This window comes from Enhydra lutris, unplaced genomic scaffold (genome assembly GCF_002288905.1).
Source record: "Enhydra lutris kenyoni isolate GAN:26980312 unplaced genomic scaffold, ASM228890v2 scaffoldscaffold82, whole genome shotgun sequence".
NCBI lineage: Eukaryota > Metazoa > Chordata > Mammalia > Carnivora > Mustelidae > Enhydra > Enhydra lutris.
The window spans coordinates 1466450-1478972 of NW_019154166.1; the positions used below are offsets into that span (position 1 = coordinate 1466450).

At 64.5% G+C, this 12523-nt stretch overlaps 3 protein-coding genes across 6 annotated transcripts; 2 read left to right on the forward strand and 1 right to left on the reverse strand.

Annotated features, from left to right (window-relative positions):
• Positions 1-537: 537 nt before the first annotated feature.
• LOC111161067 (profilin 1) lies at positions 538-3324 on the forward strand. Its single transcript, XM_022524532.1, has 3 exons — positions 538-841; positions 2187-2379; positions 2975-3324. The coding sequence occupies exons 1-3, from the start codon at positions 710-712 to the stop codon at positions 3070-3072; spliced, it is 423 nt and encodes a 140-aa protein (XP_022380240.1). The 5' UTR covers positions 538-709; the 3' UTR covers positions 3073-3324.
• A 467-nt stretch (positions 3325-3791) lies between these two features.
• Positions 3792-8174, reverse strand: LOC111161231 (ring finger protein 167). 2 transcript variants are annotated; one of them, XM_022524829.1, is made up of 10 exons: positions 8093-8174; positions 7465-7959; positions 7306-7386; positions 6056-6181; positions 5862-5949; positions 5580-5670; positions 5260-5365; positions 5041-5134; positions 4400-4480; positions 3792-4295 (listed from the first exon to the last, which is right to left on the reverse strand). In XM_022524829.1, the coding sequence occupies exons 2-10, from the start codon at positions 7546-7548 to the stop codon at positions 3994-3996; spliced, it is 1053 nt and encodes a 350-aa protein (XP_022380537.1). In that variant the 5' UTR covers positions 7549-7959; positions 8093-8174; the 3' UTR covers positions 3792-3993. The 2 variants fall into 2 exon arrangements, with proteins under 2 accessions (XP_022380537.1, XP_022380538.1); XM_022524830.1 differs by lacking the exon at positions 6056-6181.
• A 214-nt stretch (positions 8175-8388) lies between these two features.
• On the forward strand, positions 8389-11127 carry LOC111161153 (solute carrier family 25 member 11). Of its 3 annotated transcripts, none has more exons than XM_022524680.1 (8): positions 8389-8642; positions 9195-9347; positions 9428-9634; positions 9814-9904; positions 9994-10084; positions 10165-10264; positions 10344-10395; positions 10504-11127. In XM_022524680.1, exons 1-8 carry the CDS (start codon positions 8548-8550, stop codon positions 10657-10659), a joined length of 945 nt encoding a protein of 314 aa, XP_022380388.1. In that variant the 5' UTR covers positions 8389-8547; the 3' UTR covers positions 10660-11127. The 3 variants fall into 3 exon arrangements, with proteins under 3 accessions (XP_022380388.1, XP_022380389.1, XP_022380390.1); XM_022524681.1 differs by having other exon boundaries at positions 8389-8609; XM_022524682.1 differs by lacking the exon at positions 9195-9347.
• Positions 11128-12523: the final 1396 nt, after the last annotated feature.

Genomic DNA, 12523 nt, shown 5'->3' on the forward strand with positions numbered 1-12523 from the left:
GGGGGGGGGGGGGGGGGGGGGGGTCCCGTCGCGCGCGCGCGCGCGCGCCCCCGTGTGCCCGCGCCCCGGGCCGCCGGCCCCAACCGCCCCGCGCCCTCCCGCCCGGCTCGGCCCCGCGCAGGCGCAGGCGCACGCGCCGCTGCCGCCACTCCTGCCCTAGGGCGGAGGTGGGGGAAGGGGGAGCCGGTCCGTTTAACCCTGCGCGCCCCGCACCCGCCTCCACCGGCGCGGCTCGCCGATTCGCCTTCCCTTCATTTCCCTGCCCGCCTCGGGCTCGCCACCTTCCCCGACACCGGCGTCTCACGGATTTTCGGGGCGAAGCGGGGCGAGCCCTGACCCTAAGTGCCCCCGCCGTTGCCGTCCCCTATCCTTTCACAGGGCTTTCCACCCAACTCTGCAAATTTTGCAATAGGGGGAGGGATTTTTAAAATCGCCTTTGCAAAGTTCGGTCTCTGGGCAGGCGGGGGGAGGGAAGGAGGGAACGGGGAGCAGGCCCCGCCCCCCGCCCTTTGCAAATAAAAATCCGGGGGGGGTGGAGGAGGAGCAGGAAGTGGCGGTGCGAGGGCTGCTGCACAGCCGAGCAGAGCCGCGGTCCGGACGGCAGCGCGCGCCCCGAGCTCTCCGCCTCCCCCCGCCCGCCAGCCCGAGGCCTCCGAGCCCAGCCCGTCGCCCCAGCAGCAGCGCCGAGAGCAGCCCCCGCAGCAGCGCCATGGCCGGGTGGAACGCCTACATCGACAACCTCATGGCGGACGGGACCTGTCAGGACGCGGCCATCGTGGGCTATAAGGACTCGCCCTCCGTCTGGGCCGCCGTCCCCGGGAAGACCTTCGTCAACATCACGGTAGTGCGAGGCCCGCGCGCCCCGGGGCACCGGCCGGCGCGGACGCGGAGAGGGAGGGACCCGGGTGGGGGCGGGCGCGGGCCGCGACCGGGTCCTCGCCCTGGAGGCGGCGCCGATGGCGGCCGCACGTTAGCGGGCCCCCCGCGGCCCCAAGACCCACGCCCCGGGGCGGCGGCGCCCATCGCTCCCGCTCCCCGCTGCCCGCGACGGGGCGTTACATCCGGGGCACAGGGCGGGGAGGGGCGCGCCGCCCGGTGCGGAGGCCCACTTCCGCCTCGGCCAGGGCGGGGCGGGCGCGGGCATCGGGCGGCGTTGGGGGGACCCCCGGCCCCGCTTCCGGCGGCCGGCTCGCGCCCCACCACCATTGTTCCCTGGTGCGGGCCGCGGGAGGCCGCCGCGCTTGCCCGGGGCTCCCCGCGCTCCCGGCTCCCTGAGAGAGGGCGAGGCCGCCCCACGCCCCCCGGGGTCGGCTGTGCGCCCCGCGTCCCGGGGAGGCCCGTCCCGTAAGTCCCCGCGCCCGCCCTTCCCGCCATGCGGCGGGGCCCGCGGCGGGGGAACTTTGTGAGAAGTTGGAGGCCGCGCGAGTGAAGGAATGAGGGATGAGGGCTGCCGGCCCCATCACCACCTCCCTGTCCGCGCTGCCCGGAAGTGGGGAGGGGGAGCGGAAGTTCGGGAGGGGGGGGAAGGGGATTTCCGGGCGGGAGGGGACCGGATGTGGGGGTTTGGGGGGTTAGGGGGAGGGGGAGAGGCTCCCTGGGGTGTCTGGACCTGGTTGCGGGGTGGCCGCCTCTGGCCCCGCGCCCCATTCCCAAGTTTTCCAGTGTCCCCGGAAAGGCCCCGGGGATCTGCTTCCTCCTTTCGGGGCACCGCTACCTGGACCCAGACCCTAAGTCACCAGGAGACCCAGGCGTCCGGGCCCCTAGCAACTCCTGCAGAACCTTTGACCAAATAAGGGCAAAGTTGTTTCTCCTGCTTCGCCCGCCCCCTCCCTTCCCCTCTTCGCTTCTGCTTTTCCTGAAGGAGAGTGGTGTGCATCCAAAGGCTCCCCATTCCATGCCCGGCCACTCTGCTCCCTGGCTTTTGGCTCCCTTTATTTCTTGGGTTTGCTTTTCCTATTAAGTGAGATCGAGGTGTCCAGAGGAACGTGTTGTCTCTTTCTGTAAGCATTTACTAGGTTTGCCCCGTCGCTCAGCAGGTCCCCTCTAGAGGTTCTCAAATCCCGGAGATGTGCACAGAGCAGGGGACATAGAGCTCTTCTGGGGGGAGATGTGGAGGGTGGGTGGATCCTTGAAGCCGGTGGGAACCTTGCTGTACTAACCTGATGGCTGCCCCTTTACTCTTCCAGCCAGCTGAGGTTGGTGTCCTGGTTGGCAAAGACCGGTCAAGTTTTTTCGTGAACGGGCTGACACTTGGGGGCCAGAAATGTTCTGTTATCCGGGACTCACTGCTGCAGGATGGGGAGTTCACCATGGACCTTCGTACCAAGAGCACCGGTGGAGCCCCCACTTTCAACATCACTGTCACCATGACTGCCAAGAGTGAGTGGCTCTTAACCTTCTCCCAGCTCTGGGATCCCTCCTGTACCTCCTGTTGGTCTTTGGGTTCTTCTTCTGTGCGGCTCCCCAGTATGAGGGGATCACACCAGCCTGACTGAACCAGCCAGGACTCTGGATGGTTCCTCCAGTTCTCAGTTCCTCCTCTCGAAATGTAAAGAAGTTGAACTGTATTACCTCTTAAGTTCCTTCCTGCCCCTGAACCTTTTCAGAGGGGAAACCCTATTTTCTTGGGAGAGGTAGACAGGGTGGCCAGAAGTTGGCATTTAGCTGTCTTTTGAACTCTTTTCTTAAGATGTGGTGTGGCAGGCTCCACCGGGTTATTTCTAGCCTGAGTCCCAGTCACCAGCCTGCCAGCCTCGGCCCCTGAATTTTAGCGGAGCCCTCTCCAGCTCCAAGCTTGATTTCCCCCTCTTGAAAAGCCCTATTGTTCCAGAGTGACTGACAGCCTGCCTGTGGTTGGGGGGGTGCTGGGAGAGAGGCGGTTGGGTTACAGCCCCAGGGCTGGACAGCTGCTCAACAGCTGGCAGGGGGTGGAATTGTGACACCTGGGTCCCAGCCTCCTTTCTCTTTCCTCCAGCGCTAGTCCTGCTGATGGGCAAAGAAGGTGTCCACGGTGGTATGATCAACAAGAAATGTTATGAAATGGCCTCCCACCTGCGGCGTTCCCAGTACTGACCTCGTCCGTCCCTGCCCCCCACCACTCCCCACGGCTTTTGCACCCCTCTCCTTCCCAGACACACACATACACCATTTTTATTTTTTGGGCCATTACCCCACACCCCTTATTGCTGCCAAAACCACATGGGCTGGGGGCTGGGGCTGGATGGACAGACACCTCCCCCTACCCAAACCCCTCCTGTGTGTGGTTGGAAAACTTTTTTTTGTTTTTTTGGGTTTTTTTTTTTCTGAATAAAAAAGATTCTACTAACAAGGTGCTGTGTGGTTTGGCCTGGGTGTCAGGATGGTCCCTGTGACCCTTTGGCTTAGAAGAGGGTTGAGGGCACTAGAGGATCTAGGAACTTGGGCTTCCTCGAGTCAGGCCCTGGGGTAAGCTCCGGCCTGGGTCCACCTGCCCGGGTGGGCCAGCCCTTACTCGGTGGAAAGGTGGCATTTCCGAGTCCTAAGTCCTCAGGTACAAGCTGAATTGGTAGATAATGGGAGAGTCTTCCAGACCAGAGAATGGGTTTAGGCCTGCGGGCAAGGCAGGGCCGGTTGAGTCATCCCCATGTGGGTGGGGCTCCCCCTCTCTGAGTCACAGTAATCGCCTGCTGGGGCTGTCCCCATAGCTACAGGTTCTTCTCTCAGAACACCTCTGTCCCTTTATGGGAAAAAAAAGGGGGGGGGTCGATTCCCCAAAAAGGAGTGCATGTGTGTGACAATGGTCTCACCCTTCCTTAGTTCACAAAAACTTTATTGACCCAGTAAGTGAAGACCCAGTCCCTCTCCAGACCCAACCCCCTCAAAAGGATGGGGTTGAGGGAGGGAGAAACCTGGGGTGGAAATGCCCCCATCCCTCAACACAGAAGACTGAGCGAGGATGAGGGGCTGTGCAAATAGGTCATGGGAGGGGTGCGTGGGGGGGGTGTCAGGGGACTATTAGACCAGGATGGCAGCTGAAGAGGAAGGGGGTGCGGGTGGGGGATCTGTCAAAGACCCCGGCAGAACAGGAGAGGTTGGAGCTAGGGAGCCAAAGGAGGCAGGTGGCGTGGGGCTGGGGCCCAGAAGCGGGGTCCGCTCTGAGGCAGGGTGGTCCCTCGGCTCCCCTTCCTCATCACCCTCTTGCCCCTGAGTCTCGTCCTCGTCTTCGTCCCCCGGACCGCGGTGCACAGGCTGCTTGCAGATGGGACAGGTCTTCCGGGTCTGGGTGAGCCAGGGGTCCACGCAGCGGCTGTGGTAGGCTGAGAGATGGGGTGGGGGGGTAGGGGGGTGAGGCACCTGCTGTCGGCAGGGCTGGAGAGGCTCTGGGGAGGCTCGGGGCGGGGCCGGGAGGGGAGGGCCTCACCGTGAGCACAGGGGAGCACTCTCAGCTTGTCCCCGTCCTCATACTCATCCAGGCAGATGGCACACACATCATACTGGTCTCCTGGGGCAGGAAGAAAGTCCTGTCTCTGAGCCATCCTGGACCAAGGCCCCCGAGAACTCTGGGAGTGGTGCCGCTGAACCCTCCAGATACCCTCCCTGGCCACAGTAGGACCCGAAGAATCCGGGGTTAGGGAAGTGGGTTTCTGTGGGGGGAGGTGTACGGGTGGGGAGGTAGGGAGTGGAGGGGCGGAAGTGGGGGGGCAGGGCTTCTGCTTAGCCTTATATGGGCACTGGAGGCTCCAGAGCCTGAAGACCCAACCCCTCCTTACCTGTTTCTTCTTCTCACACCAACTCCTCCCCACTGCTTCCGTCTGTCTGCTCTCAGCTCCCTTCCCAGCAAGGGCCGTCCTCCATCTCTCCCCCCAACTCTTGCATTTAACCACCTGTGCCTTCCACCTCCTGCTCTACTGTCCCAACCTCACCGCGCATGCGGGCGAAGAAGGAGAAAGCCGGCGTCCTAGGCTGACACCTGCCATCCCTGCCCCGGGTCTCCCGAGCTCCAGCTCCTTCGGCACCAGGTGAGCCGTGGGAAAGGCCCCCACCTCCGCCGGAGCCCCTCACCCTTCCGATAGTCATGGGTAGGGATCTGCCTGAGCTGCTCTTTCGTCAGTCGATTCCGCTGGAGCCGCTTCCGGTGCTGGATACAACGGACTACCTGGGGAAGGGGAACAAAACAGGGCAAATCCAGTACAACCCCCTCCCCAACCTCCCACGCACAGACCCAGTCTGGCTTTAAAGGCTGCAGCTCTTGCCGTCTGTCCCCCACCCCAAGCTACTCACCATTACCGCTCCCATGGCCAGAACCAGCAGGCCCACGATGCCTGTGAAGGGGATGAGGTAATAGCCCAGAGGGAAGCTGTTGTCTGGGACCAGAAGCACCCGAGCCCTGGGAAAAAGAAGGCCAGGATCAGAGGAGCAGGAAAGGTAAAGGGACAAAGTTAACATGCTGGATGGGGCCCACGGACGAGGACGGAGGTGGGAGGAAAGTCTCAAGGCACCGTGACAAGGACTGGAGGCTGAATGGCCAGGGCACGGAGGCGTGGGCTCCAGGTGGGCACAGAAGGGCTGAAGACAGAGAGGGAAGGAGGGACGCATCCTACCCCTTCTCGTAGACAAAGAGGGCACGCAGGTACTCGGAGCTCCTCTCCCCAATAAACACAGACGGGATCCAGATCTGCTGCTGGATTTCCTCTGCGGGGATCAGTGCACGACGCTGCGAACCCAGCCCTCCGCTCCGCTCCAGCGCTAACCCTGGCGCTCGGCTCTCCTGCTCTACCCTGCCCCAAGGACGGACTGTTCTCCCAAGCCGGCGGCCACACACCACCCACATCTCAGCCTGAGCTCTAGCGAAAACCCAGCTCGCCCAGGTGCCGCAACCTCACCGCTGTTCCACACCATGTTCAGAAGCTCGTTGGAACCCACGTTGTGCACCACCGCTGCGCCATACCCCGCCTTCTGAGCATTCAGGACCTGGGAGACAAGGCAGGGAGTAAGGGGCCATCGTGGCCCTTGCCTCCCTTCGTGCCGGGTACCTCTGTCACCCTCAGCTCCCAGCTCCCACTGCGCATTCAGCAACCTTGAGGTCAAAGTTGCAGTCGAATCTTCGAAGCAGTGCGATAAAGACTGACCCGTTGACCGGGGCTGGGGGCGGAGGGGCAATGAGGCTGCAGGCATTGGCCGGCTGAGCCTCCACAAGGAAGCCCTGGGGAAGGAAGAGAAGCAAACAACAGTTGGATTCACCGCCCCACGGGCCCCACCAAGCAGACTGGCTGCCCCTTGCTGCGCATGCGCCGTCCCTCACTTCCTCACCCCGGAGCATCCTACCTGAGTCAGAAGTCCGCCTACCCAAGAGGCAAGGACATCACTCGACTCCTCTTGGCCAGACCTCCCACCATCCCTCTCCCTGTCCCGGGGGAGCTTCTATCCCACACTCGAAACTAATTCAGATTCTGCCTTTCAGATTCTCAGATTATAAACCAAGTTTGCACTCGTCCGGGTCCCACCCCCGTCTCCAGTACACTCCCACAAAACACAGTCCCCTCTGCTAAGAAAACGGCCAGAGGCCCCAAATAGAGCCACTTGTGCTAAGCCCGGGACCCAGACTGACTCCCTGAGTTAGTTCCAGCCTCCCCCAAGAACGGCACCGAAAGCAGCCCATCTGGAATGAGCGGGTCAGAACTCGCAAGGCCAGCTGCCCGACAGGCCACCAGCCATCCGCTGGAGAGAGTCTTGCCACGCTCAGCTCTAACCCGAGCGTAACTTACTTGTCCTGCCACCTCGTGCCTACCAAAGCCTCTCCCTTCCCGCGCAACTCCGAGAAGCTCCGTCCTGCCTGCCACAGGGGATGCTACTCAGCTCATGAGCTGTGAGCCAGAGCCGACACGACCCTGAAGGTTCCCACACGTACACGTGTCCTCTCTTCTCCGCGCTCGGTGATCCACCACCACCTAACGAACCAGCGCACGGACGCCGGGTCGGGGCGTGCTCGCCGGCCGGCTGTCCTCACGGTGAAGCAAGTCAGCACTGCTTACGGGACCGGACTTCCCCAAAACCCTGAGAAAACGCCTCTCGCCCCATTTCCCAGGAAAGCAAATCAAGCCGCGGGGAGGTCACTGAGTTGCGCGACGTCGTAAGACCCCGCTGGGAGCTGCGCTCTGCCCCGCCGTCTTCCTCGTCCCCCTCCACGCCCCTCCAGGGCGCCCGCGGTGGACTCTGTCTTCCGCCTCCTCCAGGCTCTGGACCCACCCCGGACGGGCTCCAGCCTCCGCAAAAGCGAGGCTCCGCAAGCCCCTCCCCGGGAGAGAGAGATTTTGGGGGGGCCCTCACCTGCAGGCCCTCCTGGCTCAGGCTGGCCCCGAAGAGAGCGGGAAGGTCCGCGAAGTCCATGCTGGCGTTGTGATCCGAGGTCTGCGGGCGAGAGAGTCGTGTTCCCCAGCGCCGCGGCCCCGCGCCCCGCCCCCGCCCCGCCCCCGGCCCTCCACTCACCGCTCGGATGAGCCCCCGCGCCGGGGCCGCCCCCCACAGCACGGCGGCCACCACCACAGGAAGCGGGAAGGCCGCGGGGCGCATGGCAGCGGCGCGAGAGGCCGGGCAGGCCGCGCCCCGTAGCAGGAGCAGAAGCGGGGCTCTGCGCCCTCCACCCCTCCCTCAGGATCCCGGGGGTCCGACCACCCCCAGGCCCCTCTTCCCAGCTACATGGGGGCGCGGGGGAGGGGCCCCGAGTGCGGGCGTGCGGTGCCCAGCCCGGTCAGCGCGGCGGGGCGGGAGGCACTCAATGCGCCGCTCGCGGGTACAGGGACAAGACCGGGAACGGGAACGGCGGCAGGCACAGGTGACAGGAAAACTTCGGGCGGGGCGGGGGCGCTCCGGAGGCGGGACTTCCGGGCAGGTGCGCCGGCGTCCTCGCGGCCGGGGAAGGGCTTCCGGGAAGGAGTCCAGCGGCCTCCAGCCCTGGGCGCTCGAGAAGAAGGACTTCCGGTCCTAAAAGGGCCGTTCGGAGGAAGGTCAGGGCGGAGGGAGTGCATCTGCAGATGCAGCGAGCGCCGCACTCCAGAGAACGATCCAGTCCTTCCCCCCCATGCCCGGGACCTGGGAGCTGTCCGATTTAACAAACCTTTCGCCCTCTCCGGCCGCCGCCGCGGCTGCGGCACCTTCGGGTCTCGCGAGAGTCCTCCCCACGCTGTCCCTCCCGCCGGGGAACGCCTGCTGCTCCTATCGCGAGAGAGCCCCGCTCCCGCCGGCTTCCCTAGCTCATTCTGTCTCGCGAGATCTCCTGACCCTGTTTTCCCGCGAGTCCAATTCAGCGAAAAGTATGTCTGGACTCCGGCTTCCTAAACCAGCCACACCCCTTCCCGCAACACCTCCTCGAAGCCCCGCCTCCGGCTCCGACTTGCTCCCGGCGGCCTTTGCGCCGCGCGCCTGCGCCTGCGCGGGTTTCCAGCTGGGGCCGGCCGGGAGAGCCGGAGGGGCGTGCGCGCGCCCTCGGCCCTGTTGCGCGCGCGGTGTCACCTTGGGCGCGAGTGGGGCCGCTCGCGCACAGGACCCGGAGCCGAGGGCCCCTGAGCGGCGATGGCGGCCACGACGAGTCCCGGGGCCGGCGGGGTAGACGCGAAGCCCCGCACGTCCCCTAAGTCCGTCAAGTTCCTGTTTGGGGGCCTGGCCGGGTAAGCTCAGGCCCCGGCATCGGGAGGGAGGAGGAAGGGACGGCTGCGGGTCGGTGGCGGGCACCCGGGTCGGCACGGGGCCAGCGCGGTCCCAGGCGTACGCCGAGGTCCTTGGTGGGCTGCCAGGACCTTTTCCCCCGTTGCGAGGCTCCTGCTGGGCTGCGTGCAGGCTCCTTGCACGGCCCGTCGGGCCACTTGAGCTTCCCGGACCGGTGCCCGGCTCTCCCAGGTCCTGTGGGGCTCCAGATCCCTACCCGGCTCCTGTTGGGCTGCGTGAATTCCCAGGTCACGAGCGCCCACCTTCTCTCTGGGGTGGGCTGCAGGCCGCTCCAGATCATGCCTGACCCCGTGGAGCGGAGTGGAGCACTTGCCGTTGCATGCCCCCCGCCACTGGACTTTTTCAGACCCGTGGCTCTTGGCACAGACGGACACATACACACATAACCACCAGATTTCTGGACACCTACTTAATCACGGGGCGGGCCTGGAGCTTGGTGGCCCCTCATTGCCAGGTTCCAGCAGGCCCTGGACTCCGCTTCTGTCTTCCTCCAGGATGGGAGCAACGGTGTTTGTGCAGCCGCTGGACCTGGTGAAGAATCGGATGCAGCTGAGCGGGGAGGGAGCCAAGACTCGGGAGTACAAGACCAGCTTCCATGCCCTCACCAGCATCTTGAGGGCGGAGGGGCTGAGGGGCATTTACACTGGGTACGGGGGAGTGCTGGTGGGAGAGGGCGGCTTGGCAGCTCCAGACCCTGGCCTGATGCCCTGACCTCTTCACTCCCCAGGCTGTCGGCTGGCCTGCTGCGCCAGGCCACCTACACCACCACCCGCCTCGGCATCTACACGGTGCTGTTTGAGCGCCTGACTGGGGCAGACGGCACGCCGCCTGGCTTTCTGCTAAAGGCCCTGATCGGCATGACGGCAGGCGCGACGGGTGCCTTCGTGGGCACACCTGCTGAGGTGGCTCTTATCCGCATGACCGCCGATGGCCGGTGAGTTCCAGGTCTGAGTCTGCACCAGCTTCGTTCTCTGGGATCCGGTGTCAGTGTACTGACTCCTTATCCCTGGTCTGGAGCGGAGCAGTGACGCCCGTGTTCTGGCCCCCCTTTCTTTGCTCCTGTGGGGCAGGGTGGGCTATCCTGAGCTTGGCCTCTCCCTGCCTTCTCACCAGGCTTCCTCCTGACCAGCGCCGTGGCTACAAAAACGTGTTTAATGCTCTGATCCGAATCGCCCGAGAGGAGGGGGTCCCCACGCTATGGAGGGTGAGTGAAGGGGCCGGAGATTTTGGGGGAGCAGGGGGCAGCTCTTGGCTGTCTCTGACACCACACCCCCCCATCCCACCCCCCCACAGGGATGCATCCCTACCATGGCTCGCGCTGTTGTGGTCAATGCGGCCCAGCTTGCCTCCTACTCCCAGTCCAAGCAGTTCTTACTGGACTCAGGTGAGCCCCGGAGCGGGGGCACCCCAGCCTGGCCTGGGCGGGCTCCACGCTGACCGCCGCCCCTGCTTTGCCTCCCCCAGGCTACTTCTCTGACAACATCCTCTGCCACTTCTGCGCCAGCATGATCAGCGGCTTGGTCACCACAGCTGCCTCCATGCCCGTGGACATCGTCAAGACCCGGTGAGTGCGCGGGCCGGCTCCCGGAGGCAGACGGGAGGCCCCGCTCTGTGTGTCTCTCACGCCCCTGCCTCTCCTGCAGGATCCAGAACATGAGAATGATTGACGGGAAGCCAGAGTACAAGAACGGGCTGGTGAGGCAGTGGGGCTCGGGGCTCTGGGAGGGCAGGGAGGGTGCTGGGGAAGCCGGCCACGGCCTTGGAAGCCAGGTCCTAGCCCCGACGCCCTGCCCACCTGTGCAGGACGTGCTGGTGAAGGTTGTCCGCTACGAGGGCTTCTTCAGCCTCTGGAAGGGCTTCACGCCGTACTACGCCCGCCTGGGCCCACACACCGTCCTCACCTTCATCTTCCTGGAGCAGATGAACAAGGCCTACAAGCGTGTCTTTCTCAGTGGCTGAGGCGGGCCAGGGGCCAGGGGCCCGGGGTGCCAGGGCTCCCGCTTTCCTGCTGCTCCCGCAGTCAGTGCGCCCCTGGGGGCCTGGACTCTACTGTCCTGGGCCCCTCTATTTATTTGCCCTCCACAGTGTGGTTCTCTCCTCTGCGGCAAAGGACTCTGGTCTGTCCTACTCCTGCGTCCCCCTGCCTTGCTTGTCTGGATCCTCATGACCTCTCTGCCCCTGGCTGTGTGTCAGCAGTTGGGGGAGCTGGGAAGCTGCCTCGAGCTTTCCGGCCTCCTCTTGGGCGTTAGTTTCGGGGCATGTAGGACAGCGGAAGATTCCCCCTTCTCGGTGGGTAAACCAAGGCAGGGCTGAGGGGACAGGAGGCGGCAGAAGCTGTCAGGATGGCCAGAAGGTCTGCAGCGGGAGGACGTGACCCTCCCTGCACCTCACTGAGGACGTGATCAATAAATTGGATTGATGACATCACCCCCAGATCTGGATAGTTGTGGTGGCGGGAGGGGAGGCAGCTGGACAAAGAGGCGGAGGCCCCCGGAACACAGCAGCTGGAGCTTTAAAGAGAAGGTATTAAAGAGAAGGCACTTGCCCATTTTACGCACTTGCCAGGTCAGTCGGTTTTGGTGTGGCGGCAGAAGCGGCAGCCGACAGGTAAGGACAGCTGAGACGCAGTCCCTGCGTGTTGCTTCCCAGCTACTCGCTCAGAGGCAAGGCTCATCTCACAGGATCCCCAGGAAAGCCTCCGCGGCCTGGCGACTCAGGCAGAGGAGGGAGCAGGCTGAGCTGTGGGGGCAGACGCCCAGGGCCAGGAGGCTTGTGGGAATCTGGGGCGCGGGGGGCGTTGGCCAGAGACTTGATCTGAGCTCCACCCCACAGAGACTGATGTGTGCTTCCCAGGCCCTGCCTCGAGGAGCCCAAAACTCTCGTGGGGCATCAGAGGGCACAGCAAGGTCAACTGGAAGGAGGGCTGGGCAGCGTGAGGCCCGAAGTCGTCTGAGCCAGGCCAGGGGACAGGCAGGCGGCAGGTGGGAGCTGTCCCCTTGGCAGAGCCGCCTCAGGAGGAGGAGAGGAGGAGCCCGGCAGCCCAGCGCCCCGGCTGGGACATCCCGTGTCTGCCACTTCTCTTATCTACTCTGGATGCTTGTCGGCCTGGGCCACAGTAGCCACTCTAAGACACCGGGAGCCTGGGCCTTGTCCTTAAGGGGTTCTAAGTCCAGAGGGGAAGATGGCCCAGGGGCAGTGGGGGAGAGAGTGGAGAGTGGACTGCGGCAGGGTAACTTGGGGGCCCCAGCCCGGCTGGAGGAGAGAGCCTTGCTGGTGGCGGTCAGACGGATGGGGCGGCACACTTGCCCGACTAGAGAGTGAAGTCTCGGAGGGTACCCCTGGGGTGGGGGGCAGTGCAGGGAGCAGGTGATCTCGAAGCTTGCGGCCCCCGGAGCACGGCGGTAGAAGCACCTGCTGTAAGAAGTCAGCTGGCTGAGCTGTGGTTTGTGCTGTGCCCACGGGAGGCTTCCAAGCAGGACAGATGTGGGTGGGTTTTCAGGTTCGTGCCATCCAGAGAGGTGGGGGGTCTTAAGCTGGGAAGGCTCAGCTCTCACTCCTGTTCTCTGGGCCCCAGAGAATGGGGCCAGCCTTGGTTTGGGCAGGAAAGACAGCCCACTCTGTGTGGTGAGGGAAAGTGGCGGATGGTGGGCAGCGGGAGAGGAGTGGGTTCCAGTGTGCGAGCAGGACGCCTGGCTGGGGCGCTTCAGTGGTCGGTAGGACCTGGTGTGGTGGCGCAGGACGCCGGGCACACGCACTGGGCGCTGAGCTGGGCAGGTGCGCAGGACGCCGGGCACACGCACTGGGCGCTGAGCTGGGCAGGTGC

Bases quoted from the DNA above. Each gene is read 5' to 3' on its own strand.
- LOC111161153 (XM_022524680.1), top strand. From the start codon at position 8,548: ATGGCGGCCACGACGAGTCCCGGGGCCGGCGGGGTAGACGCGAAGCCC. The intron at 9,635-9,813 runs GTGAGTTCCAGG...CCTTCTCACCAG, and splicing joins CGCATGACCGCCGATGGCCG to GCTTCCTCCTGACCAGCGCC. The intron at 10,265-10,343 runs GTGAGTGCGCGG...CCTCTCCTGCAG, and splicing joins GTGGACATCGTCAAGACCCG to GATCCAGAACATGAGAATGA.
- LOC111161231 (XM_022524829.1), bottom strand. From the start codon at position 7,548: ATGCGCCCCGCGGCCTTCCCGCTTCCTGTGGTGGTGGCCGCCGTGCTG. The intron at 5,366-5,579 runs GTAGGATGCGTC...TCTTTTTCCCAG, and splicing joins CTCTTTGTCTACGAGAAGGG to GGCTCGGGTGCTTCTGGTCC. The intron at 4,296-4,399 runs GTGAGGCCCTCC...CCCATCTCTCAG, and splicing joins AGTGCTCCCCTGTGCTCACG to CCTACCACAGCCGCTGCGTG.
- LOC111161067 (XM_022524532.1), top strand. From the start codon at position 710: ATGGCCGGGTGGAACGCCTACATCGACAACCTCATGGCGGACGGGACC. The intron at 842-2,186 runs GTAGTGCGAGGC...TTACTCTTCCAG, and splicing joins AGACCTTCGTCAACATCACG to CCAGCTGAGGTTGGTGTCCT. The intron at 2,380-2,974 runs GTGAGTGGCTCT...TCTTTCCTCCAG, and splicing joins TGTCACCATGACTGCCAAGA to CGCTAGTCCTGCTGATGGGC.